Raw genomic sequence first — 19,829 nt, 5'->3', positions numbered from 1 at the left:
ATACAGTTTATATGATTTACTTTTTATAAATCGCATCCAACATATCCTTAGCCAATTTATAGGTTCGCCACTAGTGTCCATCACGTGGTGGAGGGTATAAAAAGTTCGGCCCAGCCGAACGTAACGACATTTTTACTTGTTCTTCGTCTTTTTGAGGCGAAAACTTAATACCAGATTATTAATACCACATTATTATAAGTGAGTCATTTATACTCTTTCGAGTGGAACTTAATGATCTCGACTCGAAAGAGTATAAATAACTCACTTAAAAACTTCATTCAAACGATCACTGCCCTTACAGGCAAAATTAAATAATAAAAATTATTATTTATTATAATGAATATAAACATATAGTTTGTTTTGGAACTTGCAGTGGATTTTGGCGTGGAATATTTTATTCTTTGACATAATATACCTAAAATTAAGGTAATGTCTTTAAAAAAATAAAATAACATTTTGAGTTTTTTGTTCAAAATGTATGACTACACCTTTTTCAAATGTTATTCAACACATTTCAATTACAATTCGAGAATTTCATTCGTAATTCGAAAACTCAATTTGCAATTCATAACATTTCACTTGTAATTCGAGTATGTAATTTGTAATTCACAAACGTTTCATTTGTAATTTTAAACTTTTCGTATGAAATTCAAAATATACCATTTGAAATATAAAAATTTCATTTGTAATTCAAATATTTCAATTTGAATTTCGTAGAGTTTAATTTGAAATTCAAAGAAATCCATTTGAAATTCAAAGAATCCAATTTGAAATTCATAACATTTTACTTGTAATTCATAAAATTTCAGTTGTAATTCTTAACAATTCATTTCAAATTCATACATATTCCTTTTGTGTTACCAACAATAATTTTCGAATTTAAAATTAAATGTTATGAAAAACAAATGGAATGTTATGTATTTCAAATCAAATGTTAAGAATTTCAAATGGAATTATTTAAATTTCAAATTGAAATTTTATTAATTTCAAGTGGAATTTTATGAATTTCAAACGCAATACTTGGAATTTCAAATGGAAGTTTATGAATTTCAAATGGAATTCTATGCATTTTGAAAGGTATTCTAGGAATTACAAATGAAATTCTCGAATTACAACTTATATGTTGTGAATTGCAAATGGAATTCTCGAATTGCAAATTATATGTTGTGAATTACAAATGGAATTCTCGAATTACATTTGATATGTTTTGAATAACATGTGAAAAAGGTGTATATATTCGGTATATACATTATATATACGAATTTCTATTGTTCAGTGATTTATGCTAAAAATTGATGGAGAATATTTTTGTTCCTTATACCATCCTTCTAAAATGACATCTTGTTGGAAAAATGGGTAAAAATAGCAATAAGTACGATTTTAAACCTAAAATGAGTTTTTGTTTTTAAGATTTCTGACGTTTAGGCTGATTTTTTAGTTTTAGTCAATTCAGAGACTTATAGCAAAACATTATGGCGAACATTTCTGTAGAATATTCTGAGCAGCTTTAACTCCGTTTTGAATGAGCTTTCAATTACTCCTGGAAAAAGGGACCGAAAAGACCCCTTTAATGAGTCGGTTGAGGGTTAAAGTTGCATACCAAAATATTCCTCGATATTTTGTCAGTAATATTGCCGAAGACACTATATACCTAAAATGCAAGGATTTCAAGAAATCATAATTCGAAATTTATCAAAATTCTTGATAAGGGAGGATATTGCCCTTCTTTTTATGTTAACATTCGTTCGACACCAATGTGCCACAATTTGAGCATACACTTGAAATCCAATTAATAATAGCCATATATTTTATGTGGAAATTAATTAATTAATTCCCTTTGGCATACATTTACACAATTTAACTCTGTCCGTCCCTTGTAGGGATGTTGCCATCCAACCCGATGATGCGTGCCATCATTGCAAATTTCAAATATTATTCGAAAATAAAATTGTAATTGTGTTCAATCGGTTTTGTTATAACACCCCCACTTAATTGATATTAATAAACAAGTAAATTAATAGATGAACGTATTCTAATCGGTCGGTCGGTCTCATCTCTTTTAAAACTATTAATGAAATGAGTGCTTGTCGTTTGCTATAGCAATTCAATTGTTTTAATAAATGACCAACAATTAGAATTAATTAATTTGCATTGTCACAAACAGTCATAAATAATCATCAAGTACCGCATAAGTATCATTCAAGTCTTTCTTAATAGCTACTAGCTATGAATAGAGTGCAAAGCAGCTAGGTCTCTTTTTATTCAATTGCGTGAGAATTTACATGTTGTATAGTCTGGGCATTGTTAGCGGTTAGTTAACTCGACTTTTTATAATTAAACTAGCAAAGTACCCGCTACTTCGTATGCGGAACAGGAATAAAAAAATATTTCATATGGAAATCGTTGTACTATAGTTCTGAATTCCACCTCTATTCGTACATTTAATATCAAGTTTATTACCATTAAGTACTCTTCATACACATAAGCACTATTTTCCGAAATCCACACATTAGCAAAAATGTACAGGTTCCACATGTAATTCCATTTAGAACTTTTCGAACACATAATTATACATTTTCAAGACTACCTCTATACCGTCACCTTCACTAAATTTAGTACCAAAAACCCTTTGGCCCTTCTTTCTAACTCTCTGTCAATGACCAACATTCTAAATTTTAGGTTTCCAGCTCTCTCCGTTACCCAAATTCAAATTATTCCAAATTTGGTGAATTTTCTATTATATTTACTATTGGTACACATAAATTCGAGTTTCCAAAGTTGTCTCCATAGCTCAATACTACACTTCAACAGTAATTTTAATAAAAAAAATTCGGGAGTCCAGCTCTATCCGTTCACACGTAATCAAGTTGTACCAAATATAGTACTATTTAGTACACATAGGTAATATGCTTCCATATCTCAATTCTATATTCAAACATCAACCATTAGTCCAAATTATGGGTTTCCAGCTCTCTCCGTTCACCCAAATCCATCTAGTGCCGTTTAGTACTTTTCGTACACATAAATACGAGTTTCCAAAGATGTCTCTATAGCACAATCTTCAACAGAAATCTTAATTCCAAATTTCAGGTTTTCAGTTCTATCCTTTCAAGCAACATCCAAATTGTACTAAATTTAGTACCATATATACCTTTCGTACCAATAAGTACGAATTTCATAATCTACCTCAGTCCTACACTCCAACAGGCATTTTAATTCCCAATTTGAAAACTTCAGCTCTATCTGTTCACCTAAATCCAACTTCCACCAAATTTAGTACCATTTAGTACTTTTCGTACAAATAAGTACGATATTTTAAAGCTAATTCCGATTATCACGATTCCATCTCTACACACTGTAGTACGAACTGAGAGAAATTAGTACGGAATTTAGTACCATTTTACACTTTTATACACATAAGTACGAATATATTAAACCATTTCCGTACATCAACACCACTTCCCAACCTGTATTCCATTTAAAATGTCAAGATTCCAGCTATATATGTTCAATATATATATATATATACAATAGGAACTAAATTCAGTAAGGTTTAGTACCTTTAGTACACTTATAGGTCGAATTTCCAAAAACCCTTTTGCACATCTTTCTAACTTTCCATTAGTGACCAACATTCCAAATTTCTGAATTCTAGGTCTTCCCGTTGGCTAATAAAAAGGGTACCATATCTGGTACATTTTAGTACTTTTCGTGCCCTTCTACTTCCAACAAAACTTCCTGCATACCCCGATCCTACACCCTCACTATGATTCCAAATTCAAATTTAAATGTACCAAATTTAGTACAAAGTAGTACGAATTTCCAATAATTCTTACTAAACCCACACCCCCACAGTTATCCTAAATCCAATTTTCAGAATTCCAACTCTATCGGTTCATCCACAATTCATTTTGTACCAAATTTAGTACACTGTAGTACGAATTTCCAAAACTTCCTACTTAACCCAAACCTACACTCCACAGTGATCCTAATTCCAAGTTTCAGGATTCCAACTTCATCGGTTCACCCTCAATTCAAATTGTACAAAATTTAGTACATAGTAGTACCAATTTCCAAAACTTCCTACATACTCCAATCCTACACCCCCACAGTGATCCTAAATCCAAGTTTCAGGATTCCAACTCTATCGGTTCATCCACAATTCAATGTGTACCAAATTTAGTACACTGTAGTACGAATTTCCAAAACTTCCTACATACCCCAATCCTACACCACCTCAGTGATCCTAACACAAGGTTTCAGGATTCCAGCTCTATCGGTTCACCCACAATTCAAATTGTACCAAATTTAGTACATAGTAGTACCAATTTCAAAAACTTCCTAAATAATCCTACACCCCCACAGTGATCCTAAATCCAAGTTTCAGGATTCCAACTCTTTCGGTTCACCTACAGTTCAAATTGTACGATATTTAGTACACAGTTGTACGAATTTCGAAAACTTTTTACTTACCCCAAACAGAGATGCTAAATCCAAGTTTCAGGATTACAACTCTTTCGGTTCACTAACAATTCAAATTGTACCAAATTTAGTACATAGTAGTACGAATTTCCAAAACGTCCCACTTAACCCAAACTTTCACCCCCAGAGTGATCCCAAATCCAAGATTTAGGATTCCAACTCTGTCGGTTCACCCACAATTCAAATTGTACCAAATTTAGTACACATTAGTAAAAATTTTTAAAACTTTCTACATATCTCGATCTTACACCCCAACAGTGATCCTGACTCCAAATTTCATGATTCTAGCTCTATTGGTTCGCATAAAATTCAAATTGTACCAAATTTAGTAACATTTAGTACCCATGAATATAAATTACTGAAACTGGGTAAAATAATTCCAAACCTACGTACATTCCCAATCCTACACTCCGACCGTAATGTTAATTTCAAATTTCAGGATTCCAGCTCGATTTGTATCTCCAAATTAAATTTGTACCAAATATAGTACCATATAGTACTTTTCGTACACATGAGTACACGCTTCCAAAACCATCTCCTTAAATGAACTCTACATCTCACCCCTAATTCGCATTCCAAATTTCAAGTTTTTAGCTCTATCAATTCACATGCTACGAAATTGTACAAAATTAAGTACATTTAGTACTTTTCGGATATTTATAGTTCGAATTTCCAAAAACCCGTTGGTACATCTATCCTACACTCAGCGACCACCAATCCAAATTTCAGAGTTCTAGCTCTACCGGTTCGCCAAATACAAATGGTATCACATTTAGTACTTTTTAGTACTTTTCGTACCGTTCTAGTACGAATTTCCAAAAACGCTTTTGTACATCTTCCTAACTTTACATCAGTGACCCACATTCCAAATTTCAGAATTCGAATTTCCAAAAACCCAGCCTTATCTCACGCCTACACACCAACACCAACCCACACTCAAAATTTCAAGCTTCTAGCTTTAGCCGTTTCGTCTGGGCGATGATCTGTCAGTCAGTCACTCACTCACTCACTCTTTTATATATATAGATAACGATAAATTATTGATAAAAACACCATGGAAACTGCAATGAGAAAATAACAACGAAGTGTTAATTACCCAGTACCGATCAGTGTAGGGCAATAGAAATATTAGTCCCATTTTATAGGTTCTACTAACTGACACTGGCAACCTTGTCATTCTTTGTTATAAAGTGCTTTGGTATTTTGCGCACACATTGCAAAAATTGTTAGGACACTAGGTTTTGCCAGCCTTTTAGGTGTTTGTCCAGTTTCAAGCTAAAATTAAGTTTGTCCAACTAAATTTAAATCTGTAGGGCATTGGAATAACTAAATCATGTTAGTCATCCATGAATGCTCCGTTTTTAAACTCTCCAACATAAGGTGGATCCATTCTTCCCTAAAATCTGCTTTAGATCAAAAGTCTATGTCTGTTGAAATCACGATAGAACTCTCAATATATAAGTTAGAGATTTTAAATTTTAATCCTAGGATGTTTGGTATTGAAATCGGTCCAAATTTTTGGGTATCCATAATTCCTTCCAAATTTCGATATTTTAAGGACTTTGAGTTCATTTTCACCTAATTAGCTTTTGCCTTCTATCTATATTAATAAATAAGTAAATTGGGCCGAAACGACTGAAGCTAGAAATTTAGGGTGAGGGTCACTCTTGGTCGAATTTCCTAGCATGTGCTATATTTTTTGCTTATGAGTACAAATAATACTAAATGTCATTATATTTGGTACAATTTGTGGGTTTGGGTGAACTGATAGAGCGGGAACACTGAAATTTGGAAATAAGATTACTACAGGATTGTAGAATTGAGGTGTTTTGGTAGTTTGGGAAATTCGTATTTATGATGTACTAAATTTGGTACAACTTGAATTTTAGCTGAACCAATAAATCCGGAATCCTGAAATGTGGAGGTAGGATCACTGTTGGGCTGTAGTATTGTGGTATGTACTAAATTTAGTACAATGTGATTTAGGTGGACCGATAGAGCTGGAAGACTGACATTTGGAAATAAGGTTATTGTTGGATATGATAAGATAGGTTTGGAGTATGGATGTAATTTTGGAAATTTTTACTTATGGGTATTAAATGGTAATAAATTTGATAGAAATTGTATTGAGGGCTGGAATAGTAAAATTTGAAATTAATATTACTGTTGATGAGTTTTTAAGGTAGATAGTTATGAAAAATTATATTAATGTGTACTAAGTGGAGAAACGTATTAAAAGTGTACAAAGGGTAATAAAAATACCAAATTTAGTTTTGAGATTTTGAGGTAGATTTAGAAATACGCACTATATAGGAGAATATACGTATTAAATGTTACTAAAATTTTAATCATGGTCGCTGTTGGTTTTTAAATAATTCCCACATTTGCTAATCCTCCCAAATTTCGATATCTTTTAAGAAGTTTTTCAATCAATTTCTCTATATTTGATATTTTAGTTTTTATTGAGTGTAAAATCTTCCAACCAAAGTCTCCCAAAAAAAAAAAAAAAAAAAAAAAAAAAAAAAAATCTGGCAGTCCTTTATAGCCCTCATATAATCGTATATCCTATTCCTATTATTCCGTGTTTTGCGTGCCCAAGCACGGTAGTTTCCGGTATCTCCTTTACGTCAGTTCTAAACCAAGTAAATGTCAATATGAACATTTTGGGCACGTATGTCAAAAGATTGGTTTCTTATTTAAAAATTTGGCTTCTCATTCTCTACCTCTCCACCAACAGACAAGTGCCGTTATGATCAGCAAGGCCGTCATCTTTATATCTTCTACCGAACTGACTGCATTAATATATTTTCGGTTCACATCTGTCTGGCGACTATATGATGAGGTATTCAAATGGTCCTAGATGCCTTATTCATGATCATAATAAAAATGATCGATTTACGCCTGTATAGATTTAGTTTTGGAAACAAGATAGATGTTTTTCACCGAAAATGGGATATATCGGTCCACATGGTGGTTATATGAAATAACCGCCATATAACCATTCCCACCCATTAGAGGTATTTTAAGCACATTTTGCACCCGAATGGAATTCCTTGTATCTTGGAGAATATTTATACCCTACACAACTATGTTGTAAGGGTATTATAGCTTTGTGCAGCTCCAAGAGTTTGTAACGCCGCGAAATATTGGTCCTAGACCCACCTTTAAGTATACCGATCGTCATATCTCGACTAGCTGAGTCGATCTATACATGTGTGTCCGTCCGTCTGTCCATTATAATTTGTAAACACGATACAGACCACAGTTATGAACCAATCTTCACGAAATTTTGCATGTAGGATGGATTATTGCCACTGAATACCCCTATTGTTTTTGGTAAAGATCGGTTAATATTTAGGAGATGAAATGGACCAAATACTAAATTTTGTCGGTTTTTGTGGTTGCTCCAGAGACCGCAATTATGGTCCAAGCATCGTGAATTTTTACATGGAGAAGGGGATCGGGCCAAAGAATAAGAATGCCTGTTTTGATAAAGATCGGTCAATATTTAGCGGGTCAACTGGACCCTTACTTTCGTGTGAAATATTACAAAATTTGTTTTCTATGGGGTATATATTTGCATCGGAAGGTCCTAGACCCGAGAAGTTGATAGTATGTTCAAGAGGAGTGGTTGACCTTTAAATTGATACCAATTATATTGTCGTATGTACTTGGATGCAGGACTTACACATATATATTTACAGGTGCTTACGTATTCATATATTATTTAGTAACCTATTGCAATACCAGAGGGCGGACATATAGCGCTGATCGCTTTGAAATCTTCCATGAGGTTCAAATTATGGTCACCGACATTGCCTATAATTTTCGGTGATGATCAGATAATAATTTTGGGATGAAGTGGACCGAAAACTTTTTTTGTGTTTTTTTTTTCGAGTCGATCTATAGGAAAAAATTGAAAGCCGAATATCACAACACAACCCACGGCGAAGGGAATCTGGACAAGTGATTAGAAGGGCTGTACTGAATATTTTTAATATTTCTTGACCTCTAGTCTGTCAAGAGGGTGCAAATATCGCGAAATATTGCCCAAGCTCATTTTTAGAACCACAGAAAGTTATAGTTTCGTGGAAGTTGTGTAGGGTATCATATGGTCGGCCCCGTCCGACTATACTGCTCCGCTCACTGGCTTAAACATGTATTAGGAATTTTGGTAGTCCTTGGCGCAGTGGTTATAATTTGGAAGAAAATGCATGTTTTGGTATGGGCACTAAAAAATTGCTCTACCCAGTTGGGGGTATTTTCAAGGATTTAAACACATTTTCCAGCGAAGTGACTGTGACTGTTGTTTTCTGCATGTTTTATATAAATTTCATTGATATATCTTGATTATACTATTGCTGAGATCACAAAACTCCAATTTTAAGTTAATGCTTTCGAACAGAACACAAATTAGTATCCATATTTAGATTTGGATGCATATAAGTTTGTGTGTAATTACAAATTTATTTTAAAGTGACTATACGTAAAGTCACTTTAAAATAATAATTGTATCTGACTTAATGTTTTCTATGCAAGGTACTTCCCAAAAAAAAATCTTCAAATGACCTGACGAATAAATTCGTTCAATTTCTATATTTAATTAATTGACAGTTAAATGATTCACTTATTTTGGTGGGGTGGTGGAGGTATCAAACTTAAATTAACACACACACACAAATAAAGGTTTAAAAATATCTCACTCGTAGTTACGATGAGGTATATTTGATTGACAAAACTCATAAAATGTTATCAAGATTTAACAACCAGAAGTACATCGACAAGTTTTAAGCATGATATGTCATTTGAGGCTTTGTGTTAAATGAGGCCAAACATGTTTGGAATGCAATAAAAACAAAGAAGTGTCAACAATGTTTATAATGTTCAGTGAAAAATACAGATGTAGTAAATTTTTGTGTTAGCGGGCATTCAGATATGATAGTGTTTTCGAATCGAAAATTTATGTTGCACGCTCGTTATATTTATATTTAAAAATTAAATAGAGCTTCCATTTCTAAATTACACGAAATTTTGTAATATAATGTTTTCTGATTGCTCTAGAGGCCACAGTTATGATTCGAATATGTACACAGAGAAAGGGACCTGAACATAGAATAAACATAGAATAGCGGTTCAAAATGATCCATACTTTTGTGTGAAAAATTATAAAGTTTTTTTCTATAGAGTATATATTTACTCCTGAAAGACATGGACCCGAGTAGTTGATAGTATATCGAATAGAAGTAATTGACCTTTAAATTGATACCAATTCAATGGCTGTGTGTACTCGGATACCAGTGTTATCAATACTAATAAAAGAGTAAAGTGATTGACTGACTGACTGATTTAACGATTCATCAACACCCAGACGAAACGGTTGAAGCTAGAATCTTGAAATTTTAGGTGAGAGTCTCTCTTGGTCCAAAGGTGACAGATAAGGCTGGGTTTTTGGAAATTCGTAATAGAACCGTACGAAAAGTATTAAAAAGTACTAAATATGGTTTGTATTTGGCGAGCCAGTAGCGCTAGAACTCTGAAATTTGGATTGAGGGTCACTGATGGAGTGTAGAATAGATTTTGGAACTTCGAACTATAAGTATCCGAAAAGTTCTGAAATGTACTATATTTGGAACAATTTCGTAGCATCTGAATGGATTGAGCTAAAAACTTGAAATTTGGAATGCAAATTAAGGTTGAGAATTAGGGTCGATATGAGGAGAGTTTGGAAAGCGTGAACTCATGTGTACGTAAAGTACTATATTTGCTACAAATTTGATTTTGAGGTACAAATCGAGCTGGAATCCTGAAAATTGAAAGTAACATTACCGTCAGAGTGTAGGATTGGGATATGTATGCAGTTTTGGAAATCTTTACTTATCTGTACGAAAAGTACTAAATCGTACTATAATTGGTACAATTTGGATTTGGGTGAAACGGTAGAGATGGAACAATGAAGTTTGGAGTCAGGATGTAGTATTAGGGTCAGGATTCAGTTTAACAAATTAATACTTATGGGTACTAAATTGTACTAAATTTGGTACATTATTGTTTTAGGTGAACTAATGAGCTAGAATTATGAAATTTGGAGTCAGGATCACTGTTAAAGTGTAAGATTGAAACATTTTGGAAGTTTTAGATTTTTGTACTAATGCGTACTAAATTTGGTAAAATTTAAATTGTGGATGAAGCAATAGAGTTGAAATCATTAACTTTTGATTTAGGATCACTGTGGAGGTGTAAGATTGGGGTATGTAGGAAGTTTTGGAAATTGGTACAATTGTGTACAAAATTTTGTACAATTTAAATTGTGGGTGAACCGATAGTGTTGGAATCCTGAAACTTGGATTTTGGATAACTCTGGGGGTGTTGGTTTGGGGTAAGAAGGAGGTTCTGGAAATTCGTACTACTTTGTACTAAATTTGGTACAATTTTAATTGTGAGTGAACTGATAGAGTTTGAATCCTGAAATGTAGATTTAGGATCACTGTGGGGGTGTTGGTATGGGTTAAGTAAACAGTTTTGGAAATTCGTACTACTGTGTACTAAATTTGGTACAATTTGGGTGAACCTGTAGAGCTCGAATCATAAAGTTTGGTACTAAATGGTACTCGAATTTTATTTATGGTCGATGTTAATACACGTTTAAGTATTTCCTACAGTCGCCAACGAAGTTGCGGACATATGCTATACCTAAATATTTGAGGGGATCTACTCATCTGATATTGTTTGGTATTCCCATTACCACATTAGGGGGCGTAAATATCGCGGCGATCGCTATGAAGTTGTACATGCGGTTCCAATTATTGTCAAGGACGACAGCTATATATTTTCGATGATTTTAAGGGGATGAAATGGACCGAAAATTAATTATTGTCTGTTTTTTCTAGACGATCCAGCCTGCTAATTGGAAGACCTGCTTTTATAATGATCGGTCAAAGTTCAGCCGGTCAAATCAACGAAAACCTTTTATATGTAAAATTAAAAAAAGGCTACAGTAAGAACGAGGAGCTGTTAACTTCTATTCTGTCAAAACTGAGCAAATATCTCGAAATATTTTGCCCAGGCTCCAAATATAGATTTGCAAAATGCTACAGTTTCGTAGTAGTTGTGTTGGGTTTCATACGAGGGCACTTCGGAAAGTTCTTTGCCTAGCACAAAAAGCGCGGTATAAACAGAAAAAAAGTTAAGTGTTTGAAAACTTCCCTCTCTGTTATGAACACATGTTAAACTCTGTTTCGATCTGGCAACTCGATCACATAGAAATTGGTGTTCAAAAAAGACGCATCCGCAATTTTTTTTACATTGTAAAAATTAGAAATGCGTGCTTTCATTATAAACAAATTGCGGATGCGACTATTTTGAACAACTGTTTCTATATGAAGGAGTTGCCAGATCGAAACAAAATTTAACATGTTCCAAAACACTTAACTTTTTCTGTTTATACCGTGCTTTTTGTGCTAGGCTAAGAACTTTCCGAACTGCTCTCGCATGGTCCGCCCCGTCCGACTATACTTATCCGCTCACTGGTTTCTAAATATTATAGTTAATCGAATGCCAGCTCTGTCGAACCACCCTCAGAATAACCTACACTAATGTATGTTTTGATTTGTGCCTCTTAGGGTGATATGTTCATTATCGTGATCTATATGACGTATATTTCCAATAACATATAACAATACCACCAATAATTATTGAATATATTTATTTCTATGCGTACATCTACCGAAATCGATAGGAAATGATAATAATAAGTCATTACAATTACTTGAATAACAATAAAATTATCAGTAGAAGAAAATACTTCAAAACAATAGCATATATTGGAAAATAATTGGCGATAAAGCATTTAACCGCCAAAGGTTGTATGTATTCTAATCACTTGGGAATCCGAAATACCGAAAATTATCAATTACTAATACGTGGATTGATAAACCAAAATCTAGGAATAATATTTTTCGGTTTGTCAAATTGGTTTAGGTGAATTGAAAGAAGTGTCGGAACAATCATAATTCTATGCATATGAGTACAATTTTGACAGCCTCACAAGGTCAGCATATATATTTTAATTAATGTGTACATATGCGAAATTTTGCATCATGCATAGCATAGAATAGGCTGTATCAATTCAACTCAGTTTAATACCTTCCAAAATACGGAATAATGGGGGTAACTTTATATCATGATTGCCAGATTCCAGATTCCATGCATGAAAAAACTGAATATAAAATCATGCCCTCCAACATGAGGGGATATTTAAAATACACAGATATGTCATGGTAAATATTTGGTAGGAAGATTAAACACTCAATAGAAACTAAAATATCAAATATAGCACATTTCGTTGAAAGATCCTCCCAAATTTGGGGCCTACGCTGAAATTTTGTACAATATTGATGGCTACAGCTAATTTGATGAAAATGAACTCAAAGTCATAAAATACCTTAATTTTGGGAGGGGTGATGGCTATCCTAAAATTTGGAACGATATATATTATTTTAATACCAAACATCCTAGCATGTATTATTACTTTATGTGTACAAATTTATATATTGGGAGTTCTATCGTGATTACAATAGATATACATTTTTATCCGTTCCAGATTATGGGGTTTCCGCCTTATGGTGGAGAGTATAAAAATTATGCATTCAGTGAGGAATAACATGATTTGTGAAAAATAACGTGAAGACTAGTGTCCAAGTTATTCCAGTGACCTAGTTCATACGAGAGACAGACATGTACTCTTTCTAACACCGTTGCAATTTTCAGATTACGATGTTCCAGTGGGGAGTTATCATGCCCGCCATCAAAAATAAGGACTTTTCTTTAATTACAAAAAACAACAACAAAACAATAACAAAATTTTTTTGTAAATTATTTTTCTTCTCTTTTAAATCTTCAATTATATATGTGCAAAGTTACAAACATTAACAAGCACTGGTATTGATTTACCAGCCCATTGAAAATCTTGAAAAATTAAAATCGAGAATGGGGGGGGGGATGTTCTCTTAAATTTGGCACAGTTAACTTTTCAGGCCCAAGGACGAACCCAATTGAAATTGGTTCAGATTTAGATATAGCTCCTATATGTAGTACCGACCGATTTTAGGTAAATGATGCACCAAACTCCCAATATTTGTCCGATTGATATAACATTTTCTACAGCGCAAATCGGTTCAGATATATATATAGCTACAATGTATAGTTTCGTCCTATTTTATCTGAATGATGCACCAAACTCCCAATATTTGTCTGATTGAGACAAAAAAGTACTGAATTAGGTCTAGACTCATGTCTGCTAAGCGTTGTTAAAATCGGTTCAGATTTATATATAGCTCCCATATATAGTATCGTCCGATTTTTTGTAAGTGATACACCAAACATGGGGAAAATTGATGGAAAACGATTTATAGCAAAATTGATACATGCTATTCGGTACGCCGCGTTGTTAAAAATATAATCTATATGTGGGAGCTATATCTAAATCTGAACCGATTTTCCCGAAAATTAACACACATCTTTCTAGACTTAATTCAGTACGCTATGCAAAATTTTGTGCAAATCGATGGGTATATATAGGGACCTAGGTGCACCATTTACATAAAATCGGACGAAAATATATATGGGAGATATGTCGAAATCTAAACCGATTTTCCCGAAACACACCACTCATCATTCTAGACTCAATTTAGTACACTAAGCCAAATTTTGTTCAAATCGAAGCATATAAAGGGATTTTGGTGCACTATTTACCTGGAAGTATATATAGAGACTTTGGTACACCTTTTACCTTAAATCGGACGAAAATATATATGAAAGCTACATCCAAATCTGAATCTAATTTCAGGAAACTTGACACACATCATTGTAGACCTAATTCATTACGCTGTGCCAAATTTCGTGCAAATCGAAAGATATATAGGGACTTTGGTACACCATTTACCCTAAATCGGACGAAAATGTATATGGGAGCTATATCCAAATCTTAACCGATTTTCAGGAAACTTGACACACATCATTCTAGACCTAATTTAGTACGCTGTGCCTAATTTCGTACAAATCGAAAGATATATAGGTACTTTGGTACACCATTTACCTTAAATCGGACGAAAATATATATAGGAGCTATATCTAAATCTGGACCGATTTTCAGGAAACTTAGCACACATCATTCTGGACCTAAGTCAGTACCCTATGCCAAATTTCGTGCAAATCTAATGATATATAGGGACTTTTGGTGCACCATTTACGAAACTATATATGGGAGCTATATCTAAATCTAAACCGATTTTCTTGAAAATTGGCACACATTATTCTAGAACTAATTCAGTACGCTATGCCCAATTTCGTGCAAATCGCATATATAGGGACTTTGTTGCCCCATTTACCTTAAATCGGACGAAAATATATATGGGAGCTATATCAAAATCTGAACCGATTTTCCCAATTTCAATAGGGTTTGTCCTTGGTCAAAATAAGTGAGCTGTGCCAAATTTCATCCAAATCGGATAATAAATGCGACCTGTACTTTGTTTACAATTTAACTTAAAAAGTGATTCTATGAATATTCTCAAAAGGAACCATGTGTCTATCTCGTTTTCTTTTGCCTGTTACAAATATATGCACAAAGACATAATACCCTGTACCACAGTGTGGTGAAGGGTATAAAAAGGATCCCTGGCCCATAGTGAATTGGTTGAGATTTAACAGCCAAAATCTACTGCTTGCAAATCATTGAATTTTATTTCTAAATGCGTGCAGAATTTTTGGTAAATATGCTCTTGGAAAGTTGGCGAACATTCACTTTTTATGGGCTGTCGCGGACAACATTAGAAAGAAATATCCTTCAAACAATGTATGGAGTCAAACAAAGATTTTGTGAATTTTCTTGGTGTTTGTTTGCTTTTGTCGAAAGAAAAACTTTCCTATAGCTCACAAAAAAATCACTTTTTATTACTAAAGATACAAATACGAATTTTTGGTAACACCTCTCGCATCACTCTCATTCATTCGCTTTGAATTTCAAAGAAATAGACTGTTAATTAAATTAATTCATTAGATGTTTAATATTAAATCAGTCTATATCTGATTGCTGATCGCTGGTCTATTAAAAAAAAAAAAAACAAATTGCTAACGATTTTGAACTGAATCAATGAAAATGAAACTAAATCGGAAAACGGAAAATTTCAAACAAAACATAAAGAAAAAAATAAATTTGCGTTTCCACCAAGTCACATGGAGAAATAAATAAAAAAAAGTTGCAAACAATTCAATTGAATTCGAAAAATACAATCGCCACAAAATGATTTATTCAATTGACTGTCATTTCCTTGGGAAACGATTTTATAGCATATTTCTTTGAGAAATTTACACACCATTTGGGTGAAAATATAGCGGAAATAAACAACTATTCGAAATGATGATATTCGCCGTTGTCTGTTGGTGTTGTTTTTAATACTTATCAAATGTCAAACAATAAAAGTTTCAAAAGTGACAGCTACCTAAATTGCAGCTTTGTAACTGATAAATATATTGAATTGATTTTGGAAGGCGATCATCTGCCTATTTTTCTACAAGGCCCCATCCGACTTTTTTGTAATTTTAAGTTTTATACGTGTAAATATTGAGGTCCTTCAAAATATCAGGCTTGAGGTGGGCATGGGTATCTACGTATCTCATCACATCCGAATTAATTCGATGTTTAATTGGTATTGTTTGAAATAAAATTGCCATAGCTTTATGTTCAGATTCCACCTAACCTAACTCAGGTATGGCTATCCAAATGCAATATTGTATAAATGGTAGTTATCGTAGTTTGCTTTTAACTACTCAGGTTCTTTCGGTATTCAGTTTTATGATAAAATGTATATAAAACACATGTGCACCGCAACAATGTAATACACAGTTTGTCAAGTAAAAGTTTTCGGAACAAGAACATATCAGATATCAGGGAGAGTACATTTTATAAAAAAATGCAGTGAGCGGAGCAGTATAGTCGGACGGGGCCGACCATGCGATACCCTACACAACTACCACGGAACTCAAATTGTCTGCGGATGTTTATTCCGAGCCCGGGCGATATTTCGTGATATTTTCACCCTCTTGCCCGATTAGAGATAAACAGCACCTCTTCCTCACACTGACATATTTTCCGAATATTACGAGTATTCAGTACAGCCATTGTCCAGATTCCCTTCACCGTGGGTTGTGTTGTGGTCTATAGAACGACTCGAAAATAACACAAAAAAATAAGTTTTCGGTCCACTTCATTCCAAAATTATAATCTGATCAACACCGAAAATTGTAGGCGTTGTCCTTGACCATAACTGGAACCTCATGGAACATTTCAAAGCGATCAGCGCTATAGTTCCCTCTCTAGAGTGATAATGGGTTACTAAATAATATACGAATACGGATATATCTGTAAATATTTAGGTGTAACTCCCACATCCGAGAACATACAACAAAATAATTGGTATTAATTTAAAGGTCAACCACTCCTCTTGGATATAATATCAACTTCTCGGGTCTATGTCCTTCAGGGGTAAATACATACGCTATAGAATACAAATTTTGTAATTTTTCACACATTTGACCCGCTAAATATTGACCGATCTTTATAAAAACAGGCATGCTTATTCTTTGGCCCGATCCCCTTCTCCATGCGACCAGAAAAACCAACAAAAATTTAGAATTTGTTCCATTTCATCCCCTAAATATTAACCGATCTTTACCAAAAACAATAGGGGTCTTCATTGGCCAGAACCCATCCTTCAAAATTTCGTGAAGGTTGGTCCATAACTGTGGCCTGTATCGTGTTTACAAATTATAATGGACAGACGGACGGACGGATACACATGTCTAGATCGACTCAGCTAGTCGAGATATGACGATCGGTATACTTAAAGGTGGGTCTAGGACCAATATTTCGCGGCGTTACAAACTTTTGGGGCTGCACAAAGCTATAATACCCTGACAACATAGTTGTGTAGGGTATAAAAATATTCCTCATTTGACTGAAGATATGTTATCTCAAAAACGTCATTACTCTCGGCCGGACCGAATTTTGTAATATCCTCCAACACGTGGAGCCCATTCAAAAATACCTAAATCGTTCGGAATCGGGAATGGTGACAGAGTTATGTGGTAGTAGGTTTTACATGCTCTGGAAAAACACAGACACTCTTTTTGGAAATCTGGGGTAGGAACTTCAATATACCAACACCCAGTAAGTAAAGTTCAAAAGTTCGACGGAGCCGACTTCACCACTTTGCTTATAAACAAAAGAAATATACTAACATTGGGTAAATGGAAAGATCACAGCGCCTGTTGGCAAATGCAGTTTCGTGACGCTTTGGGTGAATGTCTGCAACATGTTCTCATTATATTGGACCCTAAAATGCATACGAAGTTGGCATGTCTTTTACTGAGTGTATTTACCCGCTTGGCTCTGGATGTCATTGAAGGTGAGGAGTATTTGGGTGCCGGTGCATTACATTTCGTCATTGGCTGCTGATTTAATTGAAGCTGGTGAGGATATAAATCAGAGGGCAATTTAGAAGTTTCTATTTACCCAAAGACCAGAAGCGAGCTAATCCGACAAAGAGTACTGATTATTGAGGTTTGACTTATTTGGAAGAATATCCATTATCATGTCATTCTAAAATCATTTCATGAAATTGAACGAAAATATTTATGAAGGATGTATCCAAATATGAATCGATTTAAATGAAATTTAATTAGCTGCAATTTTAGACTCACTTAGCCATCCAGGTCAAAATTTCATTATCATCAAACAATTTTTGGGTTTAATAATGTTCCATTGAGATGAAATCAGCTTTGGAAGTTTTACCAAAATCGGAACCGATTCTAACAAAATCTAGCATAAGTCATTATATACTCCATTTAATACGCAATGTAAAATATCATGTAAATTGCACAAAAATAGGTTATTTGATCCAAACTCACAATGTTTAACCGTTTGACATAGATAGAGTTCTACATAGCCTCCTGAATTGAATGGTGTGTGTTAAGTTTTATTGAAATCGGTTTAAAATTAGACATAACATCAATATATTTATTTTATTTCGATTTTATGGCATTGACTAATCAAACTCTCCACATACGATTTAAATAAAATTGGACGAAAATATTTTTGGGAGCTATAACTGAATCTGAACCGATTTCTACTAAAATTTTCAGATCTTTAAAAGTTTGCACATGCTATACTTAAAATTGAAATGGGAGGTATAAGACCAGGTCAGTAGAGTTTTGGTACGTTGATTAAACGAATTATTTGTAATTTGTATTTTGGGTTCTCCCTCTATAAAATCTTTTGAGCACGTTTTTCAATCGAATTGATATTTTTGTTTTTCATTGGTTCTATCAAATATTTACCATACTTCCACAAGGCCGATTTTATCCACCAATTAGAGAAGGCTATAAAAAAATCATTCCGAACTTAAAGACGTTTTACTTATTTGTGGTAAACAGGTGTGTGCCGATTCTAACAATTATCTATAGTTATATTTTTTTATATTGACACATTAGTTAAATAAAAAAAAAAATAAAAACATATCCCATTTCGAAAACATTTCCATGACATATTGTACATACACTTTAAAATACTCAAATCAATACTCACGGGGATATTTCGATTCGTGTTCTTCATTTAATCCAGAGTCTTGAGAATTCTTATCGATTGGCGATGCTTCCTTGCCATAACGCACGAACACCCAGAAAAGTACCAAGAAGACTATTTGAACAATCATTAGGGCGACAAAGCCCGTCTGCTTAGTGACAGTCGAATGCATTTTCTCCGTTACGATGACACTATTCGATGATGGAGTTTTCTTCCGTTGCTCCTTGCCAAGAATACCAAGGAAAATGTATTGAAAGTTATTTCATCAAAGGATGAAATGTTTGTTGTCACACACACACACACTTGCTGTTATCACGAAAAACTTATTGTTAGTTGGACGAACACGTTTCACAATAGTAATCCTGACGAGTATAGGCGACAGGATAACACAATGCCAAGGTACATTAATGTGAATGCCGTTGTTATTTTAATGGATTTCTATTATTTCGTAAATTGTATTTTGTTCTATTTAAGTTCGTCTGTTCAAATGCCGCGTTGACCGAGGTAACGTCCGCTCTTAGCAGGCGCTAAATGCCGTTTGCTTTTTACACATTGAAATGAAATTCATCGTAGCGTATGTGCGATATTTTCTCGTTGATATTTTAGTAGCTGCTGAAATTGCGATAACAAAAACAGCTTGCCAGTTCTGCTTCTTGTTTTGTTTTTGTTCGTATAGTCCGCTAGACTTTGGCGAGCTCGTAATTGGCGT

The 19,829-nt window shown here is 33.9% G+C and overlaps 1 protein-coding gene across 1 annotated transcript in view; it reads right to left on the bottom strand.

The window, feature by feature from the left end:
- LOC133326813 (ammonium transporter Rh type B) overlaps positions 1 to 19,325 on the bottom strand; it is a 51,004-nt gene extending 31,679 nt beyond the window's left edge. The window contains exon 1 of the mRNA XM_061535418.1: positions 19,124 to 19,325. Within this exon, the coding sequence (XP_061391402.1) occupies positions 19,124 to 19,292 (169 nt within the window). The 5' untranslated portion in view covers positions 19,293 to 19,325. The remainder of the gene's footprint in view (positions 1 to 19,123) is intronic.
- Positions 19,326 to 19,829: the final 504 nt, after the last annotated feature.

Source organism: Musca vetustissima, unplaced genomic scaffold, assembly GCF_032173495.1.
Source record: "Musca vetustissima isolate MV318-11 ecotype Yass unplaced genomic scaffold, APGP_CSIRO_Mvet_v1 utg2717, whole genome shotgun sequence".
NCBI classification, from domain to species: domain Eukaryota; kingdom Metazoa; phylum Arthropoda; class Insecta; order Diptera; family Muscidae; genus Musca; species Musca vetustissima.
Note: the sequence above shows the minus strand (reverse complement) of the source record. Positions and strands in the feature narration are given on the sequence as shown.